At 25.5% G+C, this 22,152-nt stretch overlaps 1 protein-coding gene across 1 annotated transcript in view; it reads left to right on the forward strand.

Moving 5' to 3' along the window:
- LOC129613618 (GTP-binding protein Rhes) overlaps positions 1-13,754 on the forward strand; it is a 91,674-nt gene extending 77,920 nt beyond the window's left edge. Inside the window, exons 3-5 of the mRNA XM_055527748.1 lie at positions 7,345-7,538; positions 12,587-12,767; positions 12,866-13,754. Of these exons, the coding sequence (XP_055383723.1) occupies positions 7,345-7,538; positions 12,587-12,767; positions 12,866-13,298 (808 nt within the window). The 3' untranslated portion in view covers positions 13,299-13,754. The remainder of the gene's footprint in view (positions 1-7,344; positions 7,539-12,586; positions 12,768-12,865) is intronic.
- Positions 13,755-22,152: the final 8,398 nt, after the last annotated feature.

Below are 22,152 nucleotides of genomic sequence, written 5' to 3' on the forward strand. Positions count from 1 at the left end.
TCCAATATTATTTACATACCAGCTGTTCAACCTGTTTCATTCATTTCCTGTAAAGAAACTGAATCTTAACTTAATCCCGGAAGGAAACTACAATATTTTGAGATTCAATCATTAAATGAGGTTCTTCTTGATGTCATGATTTCGTTTAAACTGCTCTTAAAGGTTGTTCAGAAAAATTTTTTCTTCTCACCTTCATATGCTTACACTACATAGGACAGTAAAAATTAATCAACGACCCAAATGAATTCCAGACGGTTAATTTTAAAGTGACTAGGAGATTTCATTATTCCAAATTTCACTTTATTTACAAATATTATTGATTCGCTAAAACTCAAAATTTTTCTTCCATTTTTTTTCATTTTAAATGATTTAAAAAAAAAATGAACGACTGACAAAACAGGAATTTCTCTGTTTACAACAACTTTTAACATTATCGTCAATTGTTTACTTTTCGATTCAATATAGATACATTTAACACAAACACTCATAATATATAACTATATCATCCTACCTTTATCTATAAAATAGATAGCCTTAAGCATTTCCTTAAAATATCAAGGTTAAATAAGAGAAATGAATTTTTTTTTTCATATTTTTTTTTTTATAAAAAGGATTCCGGCTGTATAAAGTGTAAACATTTTTACCGAATTTCCCATAATAGAGATTACAAAACAAAGTAGAAGAGAAAGAAAAGCAAAGAAAATAAGAAAAAGGAAGAAGAATTTCTCTTATATTTCTTATCGAAATATTAGTTGTAAAATTTAAGATGTTGTCATGCTAGTGGGCAAATTCATTTTGATTGTTCGGTTAAATTATTTCGGTTCGTTTATTATAATGGTATGGCGATGATGTTGATGATGGTATAGTAGCGGTAATACAAAGAGTATACAATCAGTATAAATATTATATTTAAAGTATTATTGTAATAGTAAAATGTACAATGAGAGAATTTTTTTTTTTTTTTGTGATTTTTTTTATTGTTATCATTATTATCATGGTTCTCATTGTGCGTTATGAATGTAAAAGTTGTTGAAAGTAAAAAGAGAAATAGGCGATGAAAAGTACATTAATCAAAATTTAGAGAGATAATATAAGAAAATAAGAGAAAGAGAAAAATATAGAAAATATTAATTGAATTGGCATATTGTAAATTATGATGCTAATGATGTTTTATTTCGCCTTTCTAATACTGACATGTATATATAAAATATATACAAACGTATGAACATAAGAATTACAACCAAAATTTAATATTATTTTTCGTTTTACAATTTAATAAACGTTTATAATAAATATATGAATGATGACTGATCATTAATGAAAAGTACAGACCCACAATGATTTATTATTAAAAAAAAAAATTTTTTTTAATCAATAAATTGATGAATATTGGGAACGCTTTTATTGATATTTTTAATTATTGATGGTAAATTTTAGTTGTATAACAATATATTTTGTATATGGAGGAGAAATGGAGCCAATTTAATAATAATGATGTAGGTGGCATAGCTATATTGGAACATTAATATTAATTTTATAAAATACAAAGAGATTGTTGTTATATACGCATATTATTATTATTTTTATTATTATTTATGATTTTCATATTGTATAAGAGAAAATTATTAATTAAATCTACTTTGAATCCTTATGACATTATCATTGATTATGTTTAAATTAATTTCATTTCAATATATTCATAATATTGTTATAATAGAATGTTGTGTATTACACAAAAAAAAAATAACTTTGTAGCTATATAATTATTTTAATTTCCTTTGATTTTTTCCATTTTGATATTTAATTAAATATTTTATAATTTAATGCTGTGCACGTTAATAATATTACTATGATGTACAAAGACTTTCACTATGGCTATATATAATTATTATTTTGAGTTCTTTGATTTAATTCCAATATGAATATAACATGATTTTAATTACAGCAATGTCAATTTATAAAACTATATGGACTTTAACAATTTGTGGAGCACAACATTGATACAAACTGTTGTATAACAGTTATGTATTCTGACTATTCTTTGAATTTATGTTATATAGTTAGATTTACTATTTTGTACCATACATAATGTAACTGTTTAAAAAAATTATAAGTGCCTAAAGATTGAGAGAATAATTATAAGATCGTCACCATAGTGATGAAGCAGACAAGCAAACTCCTCCTGAGGCTAGAGAACTTTTTTAAAATTCGATTACAAAAATTTACATTTCGACTATGAACACCTTTCCGAGAAAATGAAAAGGCTTCCCCGTAAAACTTTTAACTAGGAACTGTTTAATTACAAAATGTATGGGAAATAAAGAATTGAAGGTTCAATGTATTTCATAGAGTAGTGTAGAACTTTGACTCATAAGAAGAGTGAACATCTGAATAGTTTTGTTTTTATGGTAGAACTGTGACTAGGAACAGATTTTTGAAAATATTCAAATTTATCGGTTATATCCGGTACCTTTCCCATATTATCATGTCGGGGTTGTACAATACATACTACTTCATCTTGGGCAGTCGTTCACTGACTGCCTAAAAAAACCTTCACTTTTAATCTAATATAAATATAATTGTCCGAATAGAATTCATTGCTTCAAATTCGACTGATTAGTCGAATAAATTCGGTGATTAGTCGACTAAGATTTTTCACTTTGTTATTAATTTTTGGCCGATTTTGATCAATCAGACCTATTTTGCTTCCAAATTCCAAAAATTTTGTAATTATTTCAAAAATTTATATTATTTTATAATTATTTCAAATTTATGACTTTAAAAAAAACATCCCCTAAAAAAGATTTATTTATTTGCTCTTTAATGATTTCATTTAGAATAATTGTACGGTAAAGCAAATCTGCAGTAAAACTTAAATAAAAATCGAAATTTTTTATACATAACATTTTTTAAAATGAAAATTTAAAATGAATATTAAATCGAATGCCACAATAAAATATGCAAAAAATTTTATATACTCGTTAACATTAACGACTTCCGTATTTTCTCAGAAAAAAGCAATCACGGGTGTAAAAGATACAAAGGAAAAAAAACAACGAGCACAAATCACTGTTCCATAACATAACCATGTTATATAGCCATTATCCTTTTTGTATATTATTCTTGTTCCCCTTTGTAAAACATTATTTACAACAAACCATTACAAGAGACTTCAAAATATTATTTGTACTTTACACACGTATATGGTGTGCGAGTGTGTGTTTTAAGTGTAGTATGAAAAACGGTAATTACTGAACCAATATTTTTTTTTATGTTTTCATATATTTTGGATCACTGTATAAGATTTTAAAGATTATGTAATTAAGTTGTTCCTTTCTGAAATTCATAAGAAGTAATAAATTAAGAATTTATTGTAATTTAAGCTCATTTTTATAATACTGTACAACTTCCTTTAATATTATTCCAAGATTACTAGAAGTCTTTAACTCATTGTTATGTTACTTGATTGGATGTCATTTAGGTCAATTAACAGAGCCAAATTTCAAAGTATTCTAATGCATGTGTGATAAAATTCTGCGATTTCAGTGAATAAAGTGCATTTCGGAGACCCACATTTGATAACGCAAAGAATGAAAATTGTAGATTTCAAGGGAAACCAATAGGAGAAAGAGAATATTTTCCATTGACCATCGCAGTCATTCACAACTTATTATAACCCTTATGCGGTATCCTTGTTCCGAGTAAAAGGCTGGAGATATCTATAAGGGAATTGGACAGCAATACCCTGATGCTTATGAAATCCTATTCGAAACAATTACGACGCCGGACAACCAGTGCCAGACAGTCACAAAAGATATGCTTGATGGTTTCGTTATGGTCTCCAGAAAATATACAAAAAGAGGAATAAGATTTATTCAGGTGATATTCTACTGGGTAGGATCCACAATAGAAATTCACAATGGCACAAACGTGGTTTCTATCCGTCCCCAACACTTTAAGGTCAACTTACCTTAGCGCGATGGAAAAAGCCCCTTCGGATGACGACACCGGTAAACACATTAATATGAGACAGCGATGAGGTCTGGAGACGTGGAGAAAATCGGAAAGTTGTTGAAAAGCTCTATTACTTTCGTTTTGTTCAAGAAAAGCTCACGTTCCGTCTGCTCCCTATTTTTCTTCAAGATATGAGAAAATTTTATATACGTTAGTTATCGCTGTAGTTTTTGCAGCATTTTCAATAACAGTACTATTAGCTGACCATATTTTGAGCCTTACCTCTACGAACTTTATTTACCAGATTAAACTCATCACACGTACATAAAAATATCCTATTGTTTGTACTTTATGAAAATATCCTCGACATTTTGTTTTTGCATACCCTTTATATTTTAATAATTTAGTTATCATTTGAAGTTTTTATCGTAAAATTTAATAATTTTTAAATCCAATAATACACCACCCATTCAGCTTTCACATATAAAGTAATAATTTTTTAAATTGGATAATCGAGAATAATTGATTAAATTTTTTTTTTTTTTTTTAATATCCAATATAGTGTTTATTGTTTTTGATTTTTTTTAAGCAATTTTCTGCTCAGTTAAGCAAATGGAATGTGAATTATTGAATTTTTCATTACACGGCACAAGGCAATAATGTTAATTTATATATGACATTAAAAATAAATAGGGGAAGTACTTAGAGATATATGGAAAACTTTTATATCCTTTGATTTTATGATTGTTGCCTTAAGGCAAACCATATCAATCGCTTACTATACGTAAATTCACAAAAAAAAAACAAAAAAAAACCTTAAATAATAAAAATTTAAGTTTAATTTTTTTGGAATTTAAGTAGAAAACTTTTAATATAATTGATATTAAATTTTTGTGGAGATTTCAGGGTAGATCGTTTCAACGAAATGTCGATTGACCACTGAATATTAAAAAAAATAATTTTGAATTTTTGAATAGCAATTGTAAAATTTATCAAGTAATACTGAACATTTCATGTTTTTTGGAATACATCAGAAAAGGAAATTGAGGCTCCTTATAACGTAACGAATTAATACGCACTCTATTGTTTGCACAAGTAATCTTACTTGTGTACATGCTTTGCCACTATCCCTGACTTCCTTTTCAATTGTTCTTCGCCATTTTGCTCGACGTTATCCCATCTTGCGACTCACCCTGAGACCTCTATTCCAGAGCTTGTGGGGTAATTGCTAATGGTGGCCTTAGCAAAGTATGGCCCAATCATCGCCACCTTTATCTTCTTATCTGCACATTTACTGATATCGCGTTGGCTAGTTTCCATAGATCAGTGTTACTAAAAGAAAAAACTTGCATATAATTTGTACGCATCTTGGTATATTGATTAATATACCTGGGTTTTGTAGATACCTTTTTGGGTTGTGTGCCAGGTTTCGCTGCCATATAGAATAACGGTTTTGATGCAAAAATTAAAGATTGTTATTTTTGTAATTTTGGCTAGGTGTAGTGACCTCCATATTGCCCACATTCTTCCGAAAGCCGCTCTACCAAATCTAATTCTGTTATCTATGTCTTTTTCAGCACCACCACTCCCACGATAGTATCAAATTAGCTGAGTCTTGTTACATCCTCTATTGGTGATTCGTTAATCGTGAACTGCTCACTATTTCTGCTGTTCTATTCTAAGTGAATTTATCTTCTGTACGTTAACTCCTTATTTTTGCCTGTATATAATTGTATGATTGTGCCAACCGGACAACATTGTCTGCGTATTTATGGCTTAATCAAGTTAATTTAGCTTTATCAAATTAATTATTTTTCTTTTTAATTAAGTAAATCTTTAAAACTTCTAAAGACTCTTGTGAAATTTATTAAAAAAAAATGAGATTAATTCTCAAAAAAATTTGACAAATCTATAATTAATTCTGTCAGTGCGGTTATTGTCATTCTGACAAATCTGTTAAATAATTATAATGAATTCCAGCATTTTTAAAATTTACATTGAGTGTCAAAAATATTAGCTACTCCTTTAAATATTTACTTAATTATATAATATTTACTTTTTCTTTTATAATTTATAATTACAAAATTATGAAAATTTTGTTTTTTTTTATCAAACGAACACAAATCTTACGCATAACCAAATTTAAATGTGACTTTAATTCCCTTATTGGGAGATGAAGTTTTTAATATGAAAATTTTGTACAAGTACATTTATACACGTACATACAAGAAAGAATAATGGAATCTTCCTTAACATTTCCATGAGAAACTCATAATAAATTCAATTTTTTTTTTGTTAATAAAATATACAGACAAAATATTCCCAAATCTAGTTAATGATATTGTGATATATGGCTTCGGTTATGCTAAACAATATTATTATCGTATATAATATTAAAAAATGTCCTTGAAAAAAATATTTAATCTGAAGAAGAAGAAGAAGAAGACGAGTCAGATATTATGTGTTGGCAATGCCCATGAAATCTAAGGAAGGAAAATGGAAAAAAAATTACTATAAATGAAAATTTCATTTGTCATTACAGTAAAAGTTCAATAAGAATTCTCCTTCACATTTTAATGATTTTTCAATTTCATAATAGACAGATTATTGTTTTCTTCTTTTGTATTTCAAAATGTTTAGGTATACCCCAAGATATTTGGGAAAAAGATTTTCTATTCCTTAAAATATTGAACAAAATAGATTTTTCATTAATTTTTGTTAAGAGTTTTTTGATATTTTGAAATGAACAAAATTAAATTTCAAAGAAATATTCTTTCATGGTGGTGTCCGTAATTAATTTTCTAAAGAAACGGAAGCAGTGAATTTTGTTATACATAGTTGTATACATGCATTGTGGGTAATATTAAATTGCGGTATGGTTTTAGAGAATAAAAGTTTCTTCTTGCTTTGAATTCAGTAATTTTAATAAAGATTTGTTTTACCTAAGTTTTTTTATTGTATAGAAAATTCTTATGATATTGGAAGGAAAAATGCGAATAATCTCTTTTTTCTCTTCTACACGTGATTTGTGATTAATCTTGTATTTGTAATTTGTAAATGAATTATTTTGAGAATTTTTGCTAGTGGTGAAGAAGCATACGGCATTCTTGTGATTCTAATTAATTATCAATAACAATGTACTGGAATTTTATAATAACCACAACAAGAACCGTATAACGTTTACAGGTTTACTCAATTTAATATAACATAATTTTAGAGAAATTAATTTAACTGTGAGAAATTACTGTTCTCTCATCTTACATAATATTGTTATGTGGAGAGTAAAACTAATTAGAAATCTGTTTCTCATTAATTGTCTTTACTCCTTTTAAGATCTTTAGTGATTATGTAAAAATAATATAATATATATTAATTATAAAATTATTTTAGATCGGCGAGAGCAGGAAAAACATCTTTGGTAGCACGTTTCTTAGGTGGTAGATTCGAAGAATCATATACACCAACAATTGAAGATTTTCATAGAAAATTATATAGAATTAGAGGTGAAGTTCATCAATTAGATTTATTAGATACATCTGGTAATCATCCATTTCCGGCAATGAGACGATTATCATTTTTAACAGGTAAGTTACATAGATAAAAAATTTATTTATTGTATATTGAAAGGGCAATGTGATCTTAACTATAAAGAGCATATTCCGCTTCTACAAATAGGATAATAGTTCGCCACGACCAACATATATAGGGATTTCCCACCGTTCTAAGATGTCCCTGCACACCATGAGCGCTCAAGTAGCTTTTGTCCTTGCCGCTACCTTATCTCTTCACCACAGAAATTTGCTATCAAATTCCACACTCTGGTATTTGAAATCCGCTTTCCTTTCTACTGTTTCTCAACATAGCCGAATTATAAGCAGACACTTCAGGCTCCTCTGCATTATGTCGCAAAGAGTCTCCTCAAACTTTTCCGTAACGATGATAAAGATGTCATCAGTCTAGGCTTGGACGCTGATATCAGGACAACCAAACTCCTCAAGCAAACCGTTCACTATCAGGCTCCACTTCAGTGGAGAAAGAATTCCATCCAGTGGACACTTTCTAATTGTGAAGATTCCTATCATGCTATACCCGACTATATCCTCTACCGCTTTTGCAGTAAATATCCTGGACACCCAGAGTTATGTCTTGTTATTCACATTCTTGCTCCACAAAGCTCTCTCTATCGTTATGTAAGGCTCTTTCAAAAACGCATAAAACGCCCCGGGTGTTCGTTAGTTAGCTCGATTTGTTTAATCGGTATATTTTATCGGAATCTCAAATAAATTTGGAGAAATTTGAAGAATTATTGAGTAATTTGTTTTTTCCATGCTACTATTTTCTAAAAAAATTTTTATGGTAACGATTTTGGGGGCATTGTTTTATATATTATTTGGAAAGCTTTTTAAGTCGACTGCTAGAAATTGTGAAAATCACTATTTAGTCATTGTATATTTTAATTCTTCTAAAAAATAAATCTGAATTAATTATAACGGAACTTTCCAAATCTCTTATATGAAAATTTTGAATTTATTTGATGCGAGAGAGAGAAAATATTTACCTTAAATTTTTATTAGCTACCATTGGGCCAAAATTCATTAAATTTCACCCTTATATGTACACATTTTGCCTTTGAGAACAATTGTTAAAATAATATTCTATATTAAAATTCCTTAAAATAAAAGAAAATTAAAAAAATATAAAAAATTTTATCCTAAAATAACAATGATGAAAGAGATTTTTTCTCCTAAAAGAAAAATGTTCTCTGTGTTGTCACAAACAGGTGGAAAATTTTCTATTTTTGTTGTTATTTTTTGTTTTGGTTTTTGCCTTAAACTCTTAAAATTAACATAATCCTTTTTGTGTCACATATGTGAAGAAACAATTTTGATAAAAATTAATTTTAAATGTTAAAAAACTTGACCAGATTTATTTATTCCTGTTTTTTTTTTGTTTGTTTGCTTTCAACTTGATTTTTTACATGCGATAGATCTCCATTCACTCCAATGTATGTGTGTGTACGTATAATGTGTGACAATTTAATTTATTCAAACGTGTTAATTGAAAAAATGCTCTTCACATTTATGTATACATGTGTATATACATAGAGTGGAAATAACACTTACCTATATACATAAATTGTTAAATAAAAATTTACAGTTCTGCAGGTTTATTTAATATGTTTACATTTTAACTTGTCCTCTTCATGGTCCAATGATAAAATTAATCTTTTGTAAGCTTCTATATGTACATACCTTTTTTATACCCACTTTTTTTTGTATACACTGATAAAAGTTTCCGTGGTTTTATACAGTTTTGTAATTTTTAGTGTAGGTGCTTGTTTGCTTTCTCTATCATAGAAACTAGATTAAATAAAAAGTTGAAAATTAAAAAATAGGGAAAATAAAGAAAAAAATTAAAGTTTGTAATAAATTTTAAATTTTATTTTTTAAGTGGTTTTTCTTGTATACTCGCCAAAAGCTGTGATTGGAGGAGTAGTGCTATGGATTAGAATTTCGTTTGTAATACCAATTAGATATCAAATTTAAAATTTTTTGTTCTGTATTTTGTCCGCCTACGGTTCCGGGTGCACTTATTTTATTTTTTCGTTACAGATATTAAAAACTATCGAGGCACAAAGATAGGCGTCATCAGACCTATCTGATATTGGTGGACTTCAACTCAATCTGAAACTGATTTGAGTGACCATAACTTTCCTAACTAAACTAGACTAGCCATTAATTTTGCTCTATCGTGTTTTTGTGTTTATATTTCGTGATTGAAGACACGGAAATGCTGTCTCAGTACTTTAGGCTAAATCAAGAGCTCCCGTTCATCTCAGTTTTTATATCCTTAGCCTTTTTTCTATAAGCCAGTGGGCTTCAATATTCACATGTCACATGTTTCAAAACCATATGTTCCTTATTTCTACTTACCACGAGGGCACTCTAATCCCTATGAATTTCACTTACGTAAATACTTCTCCTACTTTTCTTAATCTCAATATTTACTTAAAATAAATTTGTACGTGCGGTTGCTTTTTTAATATTTAAATTTCTTTCACATATCTTAATGTTGAACAGTTTAATTCAACATGAGTGTACGAATTCTTTCCCATATATTTTCAAAATTTTGATTAAAACTTGAACTACAACATTAAAAAATTGGAACGAAATTTTAAAAAAATGAAATTTTTCATTTTTGGTTCGAAACTTTTGCTAGTGAACCAAGAGAAAATTTAAATTTTTCATTTTTTTTAATTATTGGAAGTATTTTTTAATCAAGGATTTTCAATTATGTACCACGAAGAAATTATGATGTAAAATAAATATTTTAAAACTAAGACAATGAAGGCAAGTGAATGAAAAGTGCTTCAAAATTTTAGAACAAATTTCTGTTTTTAATTATAGACTCTGGATTCTTAGAAGTACTAAGTTTTGATATAGGAGATTTATTTACTGACAACGTTATCAGGTTTGATCACATAAACGAAGGTTTGATCTCATGGGTCGTATATTTAATTTGATGTAAAGTAAAACATTGTTCGCAATAATTTCTTTATAATCGTCCGCTAGAATCTTTTAATATTCTACCACTATTTTGTATATTAAAATTTGGAATGTCTTGTCTTTGAATGCTAGCAATGCTCAATGAGCTAAGAATGTTCTAAATTGGGCAAGGGCGTCCATTTATTCTGTAAATAAGCAAATATTAAAATTACAAATTTTCTAATCTTTTTCAAATACAATTTCTTCTGCATAATAAAAATTAAATTATTTCTTGTTTTTCTTATTAAAGAGTTTCTAAAATAAAATTTCATTAGCAAAAAATTTTTGTTAATATTTCGAAAATATTATTACATTTTCTTTTAATTAACTTTAGAAAAAAAAATATTTCAATAATTACTCCCCCTATTATTAATTATTCGCTATTCAATTTAAATGCTCAAAAATTTTAAAAAACTTTTCACATTTTAATAAAGAGAAAAAAGACTTTTTTTTTTTCTTCATCTCTTTGTCAAAGTGCAATGCAATGCAACTGAGTTTTGTTTGTTTATGGGAAAAATTATACTCTTGGGAATTTTATTTTTCTCATTTGTTTTTTTTGTTCCTGAATTTAAAAAAGAACTACGTGCAACTGTGTAAATGTGCAAAAAAATATTATTATTATTGAATTGAGTACGTTTCATTCGAGTAATCAAGGATTTTATTTTAATTTAAATTTATAAAAATTACAAAACTTTAAAACTAAAAAAAAAAATTTTTCCCCATTTCCCTTTTTTTATAAAAATTATTATAAATTTTGTTTTTCTCTCTTTTTTTTTGTTAATAATGGCTATAAAGCAACACTGTTCGTTTTTACTGCAAAAGTTTTCCTTGCATCTTCGTTACAATGTTGTTTCTCAATACTTTATTTGTTATTTAATTTTTGCTCAAATAAAATAGAATTTCTTTTCTCTTTCAAATCAAGATTATTCTTAAAGCAGTTAAATTTACAATATTGTTTCAAAAAAAAATAATTTTTTCATAGTCTCTGGAGTGTATTGCTGTAGTAAACTTGTTTGTTACTTAAAGTTCATTGTGTATGGAAAGTAAAAGAGAAAGAGAAAAGAACAAAAAACTGTAGTAATTTAGAGAGTGGTTAAAAACAGATTTTCTTGAAATTTATTTCTTATTTATTTTTTCTTTTTTAATCGAAAAGAGTTATAAAATTTGAGAAAAATAAGAGATAAATAAAATTGAAAAAATAAAGAAGAATAATGCATAAAGAAATCTGTTATATTGTGTTATCTGACTGTGCTGTGCTGTCTTTGATTATACCTTGCACATCTTGCAATGAAATTTTAGCAAGAGTATTATAGAATTGACATTCATTATTTGGTTATTCTCTTGCAACTCAGGACTTTTATGCCACAAAAACTTTTATTAGAAAATCTAATAAAACTCTTATGTTTGCATAAAAGCTTCACGTTTTTGCCACTATATCCAAACGATTCTGCAAACAGCAATTTATTATTTTCTATAAAATTGAGAGCATAGATTTGCTGCGCCATGTTTAACTAAAATCAAAATGGCGAGACTTTCGTTAGTATGAGACACGTTTAAATTACAATTTAATTGTCAAACTTTTACAAATAATGACCCTTATTGAGTTCTGATCAACTATTTTCATATAATATTTCAAAACTTTTTAAGAAAAAATAATATTCTTTTAGTATATATAAGAAATTTCGATTAAGATTTATCAGAAATTTTTGTTCTTGATTAGTTCTCAACAAAAAATTAAATTGAATTCTCACTTTTCTCTCATATTTCTCAAATAAATCTCAAAATGAATTATAAAATGGATGGCTATATACTTTAGCCGAATTTTATAATGGAAATTTTTTCTGCATATGCATATGGGGTGGGAAGTAATTTTTAAAAAAATATGAGAGCTCCAAATCTCAGAGAAAAGCTTAAACGAAAATTTATACATGACATGAGTATTGCTCTGACTTGTCAGAACATTATAGCATGAGGCTTGTTGTAATTACATTGTTTATAAGATTTTTTTTTTTATTTTGAAATTCTTATTTTATATACAACAATAAATTTAATGATTTTAATAATATTATTTTTTTACATATTTTTAGGCGATTTATTTGTGCTCGTTTTTAGTATGGATTCAAGAGAATCATTTGAAGAAGTAATCAGATTACGTGAACAAATATTAGAAACAAAAATGAGTGCAATCAGCGGTTCAAGTCGTTCGAAAAAGAATTTACCAAAAGTGCCAATGGTTATTGCTGGCAATAAATGTGACCGGGAAATGAAGTATATTAAAAATTTTTAGTTTTATTCGAAAAATAATAATTATTAAATTAATTAAATAATAATAAAAACAAAAAAAAAATTATTTTCTTTATTTTTAGGACTGTTCAAGCTGATGAAGCTGTATCTTATTGTGCCACACAGGATGCATCATGTGTATTTGTTGAATGTTCAGCTAAAAAAAATTTACGTGTTGATGATTTATTTTATGAATTATTTTTAGCTGCAAATTTACCATTAGAAATGGCACCAAATCATCATAAACGTGTAAGTACAGCATTTGGATCACCATGTACATTACCACCGCATGTTGCATCAAATCGCTCTAAAAAATGTACACTTTCAATAAAACGAAGATTAAGTGATGCATGTGGTGTTGTTGCACCAAATGTCCGAAGACCAAGTATTCGAACTGATTTAATGATAATGCGTACAAAAACATGTTCATTAGGTGATGGTGAAAGTGTTAATCCATCGAATGCATTTGGTATAACTAGAATAAATCGAAATAATTCAGGATGTGTTTTACAGTAAAATGAAAATTAAATGAAAGAAAGAAAAGAATATTTTGTAAAAATACGGTAAGATATATAACAGAGTCTTTTTTTTTTAAACTAATTTTGTGTTACAACAATTACGTTATTTCAATTCAACATTCATGACCTGAGCATATTTATTTATTAAATCCAATTCATCCATAGTAACACATAGTAGCTTTATATTTTAAAATTACAATTGATCTAGTAAATTATTTTGAACATAAATTTCTCAATTGAGTTATTAAATCACATACAACTATACATTATTGGAATGCTCTCATTAAAATTTAAGCTCAGTTTTTGCTTCATAATAATTTTACGATAAAGATCTTACTGTATTTCAAGAAATTCTAGCTGTTCCCGTACTTGCAACAATATTAATATTTTATATAATACAATTGAATGAATTTAATTCTTTGTTTTTTCAATAAAACATATTATAATTATACAAATAAACTGTAATACAAAGTATTTATATTAAAAACTTTTCAATTAAAATAATAATTAAAAGTTTGTTAAAACAAATAAGTAGTTATATTTAAAATTGTTAAGTGGTATTGTGGAAGAAAAACAAACTAAAATTTGTATTTAAACAAATTAATAAATTTATTTATTAATTAAAAATAAATATATATATATAAAATAATCAAAAATGATATTCGAATAAATTAAATATAGTGTTAAAATTAAATGCATTTATATTGTACTCATAAACAAAGATATTTGAATCAAACAAAAAGTAAATGGAACAAAAACTATAAAAACGAACCAATAATATTAAAAAAAATAATTTTCATAAATGAAAAACCTTATATTACATACCCTATAAATGTTATAAGAATATTAAAAATTAAACTGCTAAAATTAGAATATAAAATTGATTTCGTTTCGTTGAAAAAAATTTTTTCTAATTTTTAATTCAAAATTCTTGTCCCTAAGTATAAACTGAGCGAAACTAACAGAATTCATTTAGAGAATTTTTTAGAAATTGCGCTAAGAGGCGCTTCATGTCATATTTGACAATTCTCATTTTTGGAGAAAATTCTGGAATTATCTATAGCAATTCGTTAATTTCTCACTATTATGATTAGCAGTTTATAATTCTAATTCGAACAACTTCACCAAAATTTATACATTATAAATAATTATTATTAATGATGCTAAATATAAATTTAAAACTAAAATATTTCATTGTACGCCATCTTAGAAAATATTATTTTAAATAAAAAAATAAAATTAAAATAAATGTATAAAAATTTAAAATAAATTTGATTAGAAGACAATAAAAATTTTAAATTAAAATATTTTCATCCGAAAATATTTATTATTGTTTGGATTTCCTAATAAAAAAAAATTTTCATTTTAATTAGCTCTTCTTTGTATTAAATTGGAACTTAAATTGCTTTAATATTTAATATTAAATTTTTTGATTGAATTCGCAAATTGCTTAACCTATATACATAGTGAAACCAAAATCGCTTTTATACATATCACCTACAATTGAATGCTACTAATAGTAATGTAAAATAAATTTTGTTATAACTACAAATATTTTTATTAAAATATAAATATTTTTGCTAAAATTCACAATATACACAGTAGAACACATTTATTTGCGACACATGCGTAATTTTTCTAATCAAATAGGAATATGATTATGAATACATCACAATAGGAACTGTATCAAATAAGATTGAATATTATGCACTAATATCCGTAGTCTGTAGTCATAAAAACGCTTATAAAACAAATTCTGCCCGTATGTATGTGCATATAACCATGTTTGACTATACTATGCGTGATACTGCAAATGTAACCTCAAATTTGACTTTTAATCCAAGTAAAAGTCAATTCTCAAAGCAAATAATAAGATTATTGCCATATATTGCTAAATCTATTATAACTTCAAAAATTAAAGTAAATCAGTTCTGTTCCATAGAACGCATAAGGCAGGCACATCAGTACGTTATCACAAACATGGTTTCCCATAAAATCTGAAGAATACAATGGGTGTGTCGTAGCTGAAAGAATTTTTGCAAATATTTAAATTTTAATAATATATATATATATTAAAAAGTACATACCATGCTTTCATAAATTTGTATACCGTAACTTAACCTAAAAATAAATTTGTACAATAAAACCACCGGAAAACAAAATTAATAAAGAAAATAATTTTTTGAGTTGCCATTATTATGTATTATAGATTGTAAACATAGTATACAAAAATGAAAACAAAAATATTCTGTAAATATAATTTTAAATTATTTATGTACATGTGTACATAATAATATATTGTATAATATATATTATATTTATACATATTTATATAGCTATACACTAAATAAATTACAAAATATTTTATTTAATTTTTATGATTCGAGACGCGAACCACCGACCATTTTAATTACAAAATGTTTCAGTAAAATAAAAAAAAAATCAAAAATATGTCAAAATAATAGTTACATATATGCAAGCAAAACATATAGAAATTTTTACATATACTTAGGTATTTTATTTATTTATTACCCTTATTATGATCAGCGAAACGAATGGTTTTGCGAGTCGAATGAACTAGGCGAATCGAATGATGTTTCCAATTATGATTCGCGAATAGTTTTGTACGCCTGGTAGTAACTAAGTAATTAAAAAATGACAACATAATGTAAAAATAGCTAATACGATAAAAAAGAAATTATTTATTTTGATTTTTAATTTCTTTCCCAAAGTTTGTCACGCAGAATTCTTATTCGCTTAAAATTTCAGCGAATTCGCCGATCATAATGCTTGGTATTTATTTTCGCCAAAAATATGATTTTCTTCGCCGATCAAAATAAGGGTATTTAATTTCCTCAATGTTATGTTTGATATTTTATTAGCGATACACTATTAATTTACAAAAAAAAAAGTTAAAGAAAACTATAAATTATTTTTGCTTGATGTGTGGAACAAAACACATACATACATATTGTGAATACATTGACAAAAATGTAATTGAATATTATTTTAAAACTAAATATTATAAAAATATTGCAAAATATAAAACTATACTATTTTTAAGAACTAACTCACTATTAGTATTCTTTTTTGCTATCACATTTTAAATATGAAAAAATAAATTACATTTTCTATTTTATATAAAATATTTTATTAATCGATTTTAATCTATATATATATATATATACATCTTATATTTTTTTCTCTATAAATAGCTTAAATGTATGAAATTAAAAAAAAATGTTATCGTAATTGAAAATCTTGTAAATCTTTATAAAAAAACTATTTTATATAAATTAAGAAAAATTTTATTATCTATATTATTAATAATGTCAAAAAATCTTTACAATATGTAGAGGCTAATTGCTATATATACATTATATTATGAATAAAATTTAAAATTAAAATTTAATTTGTGAATATTAAATATAAATTAATTATTAAATTAAAAAAATTGGAAAGAATTAGAAAAACTCAATAATAATATTTTTTTACAAATTATGATTTTTTGTATTTTTTATAATTTTTAATTTTTTAATAATTATATATGTATAGTATATTATATAGTATATAGTATTTAATAATTATATATGTATAGTATACTATACATATAATTATATGTATAGTATTTAGGCATAGTATTTGTGTTTTATATACTTGTTCTCTACTGTAAATTAGATATTCTTAATTAATGTTTTTATTTAATTATCACACTATGGCAACATCCTAATCAATGCAGGTATTTAACACTTCATTCTATTATTCTCCTATTCATAAAATTCACTCAAACTCAATGTGAGAGAAATTTACTCAAAATATTGAGAAGTTTTTTTTATACAGTATTGAGAAGTCTCTGTATAGTTTATCGAAATCCTAAACATGAAATTTTTGAATATTTATTGAAGAGACGTTGTAGCGACATGCTACAGTGGCACAAAACTGTTACCCAAAATTTTTTATTTTTAAATTTTTTATATCATTTTTCTTTTAGACTGAAACTTGTAGGAGTTTGAAACCTTAGCAGCTTTCAGACACTAATAAATAATTTATTTCGTTAAATAAAAGTTTTTTTCACCTCTGCTCTCTCCCAAGTTATCGTGTATAACGAAATTCGTAAAATTTGAATTTTCAGTATTTTATATATTTTCGAAACTACATGCCTATTTCAAATTTCTATAAAACCGAAAAGATGACGGCAAATATGCTAAATCATCAAATAGCATAATTATTTATCTTAAATCACTAACTTAACCGTCTAATTTAACACTAAAATGTTAACCACTTCTTTTAATTTTTTTTTTTGTTCATCCTAAATGTATGCAATTAATTGTGATATATTTTGGTATGTGAACTTCGATTCAATAAAATGTATGTAGTATTCTTTTCTATAAGCAGTATTTTTACATGTTCAAGGGAAAAGTGCTACTTCACAAGCCATTAGTTTGATCCAACTTTATCACTGTTTTCGGTTTAATATTAAAATTATTATACAGTTAGTTTTGTTTATGATTGTATATCATTGCTTAATTATACGTTAAATTGTTTGAGCGTCTAATTCTTCACTCAATATAAATACATACATATAAGTAAAAGCTTGTACTAATAATAATTTATTTATAGAATTTAGATGAAAATAATTAATTAATGAAAAACAAAAAAATAATAAACATTTGAGAGCTTTATATATTTAAAATATAAAATTATTATTAAATAATAAAACAAAATATTATTATTTATTTAAAATATAAAAAGAGAAATTTGTATAATTAAACGAAAATAAAAATATTAAAATATTCCTCCAGCTCAAAATAATTAATAAAATTACAAATTTGCTGATTTATGTGAGAAAACGCTAATAATAATTGTTAAAAATAATTAAATTGTATTTATAATTAAAAAAAAATCGATTTAATATTTTATAAAAGAAAAAATCGAAGCGAAAATTAAAAATTTCAAAATTTGAATAATATTCTTGAATGACCAAAATAATAAAATATTCATAAAAATTTTTTTTATACCAAATATAAAGGCTAATAATGAAAAATTGTAAAATAATGGCTTTTTAAGTGTAATATGATTTAATGTTTGCGGTTAAATTCGACACTAGATCAAATTTTGAATTTAATAATGCCAAAAAATGTTAATCTTTAATTTCTGTTACATTTATTTAAGACTGTATTCAAGCGCCATAGAAAATTGAGTTTTAGTAGATTTATTAAGATAAAAGCCCGACTGACTATGATGGAATTATTTTTAAATTGCACGTCAAGTTATAATTGTGTCTGTTATTATACGAGTAACAAAATTGCTATTAAATTACGACTTTTATTATTTAAGGTCTAATTGCCTTTCCCGATATTTTACTCGGAAAGTGAAAAGAAAGTGCGTAACTATCATAATATACTTGTATAATGGAATTTTCGAATGAAAAGAATTTTTCGGTATTACGTATCTCGTTTTTTTCTAAAATTTATACAAAATTTATTCACTTTATTTTTAAAAGTGAGATGAAAATTTGAGAAAAAATTGCAAAAATCTAGTTGAAAAAATGAGCAATTTTATTGGAGAAGTGAAATATCTATTAAAAAATACTGAAAATTCTGACTTGAAAGTGTATAAAAATTGAGTAAAAAAGCGAGATACGCAATCAGGCTGTTAATTGTAAATATTTGTGGACATTTAAACCTTCTTAACTTACTCTCTTTATACACCTTCTGCTTTCATCTCTTTATACTCACTTTCTTATATTTCTCTCCCACACTTTCATATTCTCTGTAGATACCTTCATACTATTTTATCCTCTCTTATTTATTTAGTGTTAATTTTGTTATCGCGCTTGAAACACTTACTTATAATAAATAATTCCAACTCGACGAATTAGTTAAAAATTTCACCTCGTACTGTAAAGGTTAAAATTAAATAATTATCGTATTTCTAATATTTCTTTAAATATTAAAAATTATTTTGTAAATGTTTACTATTTCTAATTTATTTTCGAAAATGTAAGTAAAATAATGTATAAGGAAACTTTGTTAATTAAAGTTGTAATAATAATAAAAATAAATTATTAAATCATTTTTAAACCGGTTTCATACTCAAGAAATTTATCAAATTGAAAGGGGACAATTTGATATAGGTGCAACTTTCTATAAAATTTTTATTTTAGAAAATATTAATTCAAGAAATAATTTAGGTAAAATCAAAATTAAATTTATTTTTTTTCAAATTAAGTTTTGTTTATAGATGGAATTGACAAAATATTTAACCAATTAACCCCCAAGTGCATATTACAAAAATTATAAATTTCATTGATTCACTTATTTCGACATTCCGGGATTTTAGTTGCACCCAATAATTGTCATATTCGAAATATCAAGTACATAATTATATCAAAGTTTAATGGAGATATAAGTTCATCCTGCGAACCTTATATTTGAGGATGAATTTAAATTGTGCTTACAAAAAAATTAAATAATTAAAAAATAACATGCCTATGTGTATGTGTTATAATATGTAAATTAAATTTATCTCATACATACATACATATGTGAATGAAATTATAATAAATTATTATGTAGAAATCTTAATGAATATTAATTAATTAATAAATATATATATAAATGTACAATACATGTTATATGTATGTGTATTATATGTAAAATATTAGAAATAAAAATAATGTTATACAAATATTTGTAATATTATTATATTAATGAAAAGTTAAATGAATGTTTTTATATGCTATTATTTGAAAAATTTAAGTAATAAATTTATAGTTAATTTAAATAGTTTAAAAGTTTTTATTTGTATGTCGAAAATCTTAAAGAAAATAAAAAATATTCTAGGCCTCTGTGAAATGCTCAGAATGGGATAAAAAATAATTAACATAAATCAGATATGATAGATTTCATAAAAGAACGCGGTGGCTTAAATAGATCACCTGTAATTGTACGTCCAATAACGGCCTGCTAGTCACGGGTTGGTGGTTCCAAAACAGTACATATATGCTAATTGGGGTGCAGGGAACTTGCTGCAGTAGCCATATCAACAAACTAAAATCAAGCATATTAGTTCCAATATTTACTGAGCAAAATTACGAATAAAACCAAACTAAAAAACTTCCATAAATCTAATGGTCCGCACAAAATCTTTAGTTGTATTTAGGTTATCCGTTCTTCCTGGATTAGTTTCTAAAAGCATGTTGATAGGTCATCGCAGATTTCAGTTTCAAAAAAGTCATTGATCATCTTACTTATCACATGCAATTTAATTCAATTTATCCATTTTTAGAACATTTGCTATATACAAGTTCAGATTGAACAGCTTTATTTATATTGTTGACCTAAAATAAGGTTAGGTAACACTTTCAAATTTTAATGACGTTAACAATAATTTTTCAAAAAATTTAAAGTTTCAGCTTTTTATTAACGCATGCGTGTAATTCAATTATGATTTTCGAAAATTGTTTTAGAATTGTAAAAGCATTCATTTAAGCTTTTTACCGACATTATTCTAAAAAGTTTTGAAAAATTGTAGAAAAAAACTTAAAAAGCTTTCGATATATGTTTGAAATTTTGTTGGTCCATAAAAGTTCAAATGAAAATCAAAATATTATAAAAAATAATAAATAAAAGAGCTTTCAATAATAAGTTTTCCATAAGCTACCGGAGAACTTTAATCGACAACGATATCACAAGGAAAATTATCCTTTTGCCTTCAAAAATTTTAAGTCAATTATTCTTACGACGGAATCTCTGCAAAATTGATGATACTCGTATTATGTGCGTGCTACATTAGGTAAGCACAAATTTTTGTATATTTTCATTACATTTCTTTGCGTGTGAGAAAATAACCAAAGTATATAGATGGTTGTATTTCCGTACTATATATCAATTTGTTGCCAACTGTTATTATTATGTAAGTCAAAGAGTTTACAACTCTAACCACACGTTTTCTGTGACCAACTGACTATAAATTTGCAGAAATAACAATGAATTTTGAAAGTTACAAAAATTACTTAATTAAATTTATGCTCAAAGCGAATAAAATTTTCAGCTTTACACCATGGACTTAGACATGAATTAGCCTTATTTAAGATAAAAATTAAGATGTTCCCATTTCTATCCGATATTGCTTTTAATTTTCTGGAAGTATGTAGTGCGAAGTTCATATAATAAGCATGTTTTTCATTAACGTATGAAAAGTATTTAAAATTTCACTGACTTATGAAAAGGATTGAAGTAAATATTATGATATTGGGGAACAAATGTAAAATATTTGCCATAATAATATTGATCTCAAAGTATCAATATTGTAATACGTGAATGTTAAGGAAATCTCATTTTATATGTTCTACTACTAGCAAAATATATGTTGTAACATTTTCGAGGCAGCTACGTGCATAATAAATTCGTAAAATTTTGATAGGTAATTGTTTTGGAGCTTAAATTTTTATTATTTGTTACAAATTGGTTATAAAAATGTGTTAACAAAATAACAGCGTCCCAGTTAGTTGACATTTCGTGCACGTTACAATTATATTTCCCTTTTTTTTTTTGTTTTTATGCAACATAAGGGTGCAAGTATTTTTAACACTCAGTGAAATTTAGTACCTTAAATCATAAATTTTTTATCTCAATGAGCCAACAACACATTAGTACATGAAATGTGCGTGTGTATGTCACGTTTTATGCCATATAAATCAATATTTACGCTTTAACTGTACATGTACGAGTTATGTGATGAAAATGAGTTCAATAAAAATTTTATACATCTAACCCGTTGATCGTGGGATAAATTTTTATGACTTTAAATATATTATTACTTTACTTTTATCGTTTCCTAATGGCACA

Source organism: Condylostylus longicornis, unplaced genomic scaffold, assembly GCF_029603195.1.
Source record: "Condylostylus longicornis isolate FDR11 unplaced genomic scaffold, ASM2960319v2 ptg000084l, whole genome shotgun sequence".
Lineage (NCBI taxonomy): Eukaryota > Metazoa > Arthropoda > Insecta > Diptera > Dolichopodidae > Condylostylus > Condylostylus longicornis.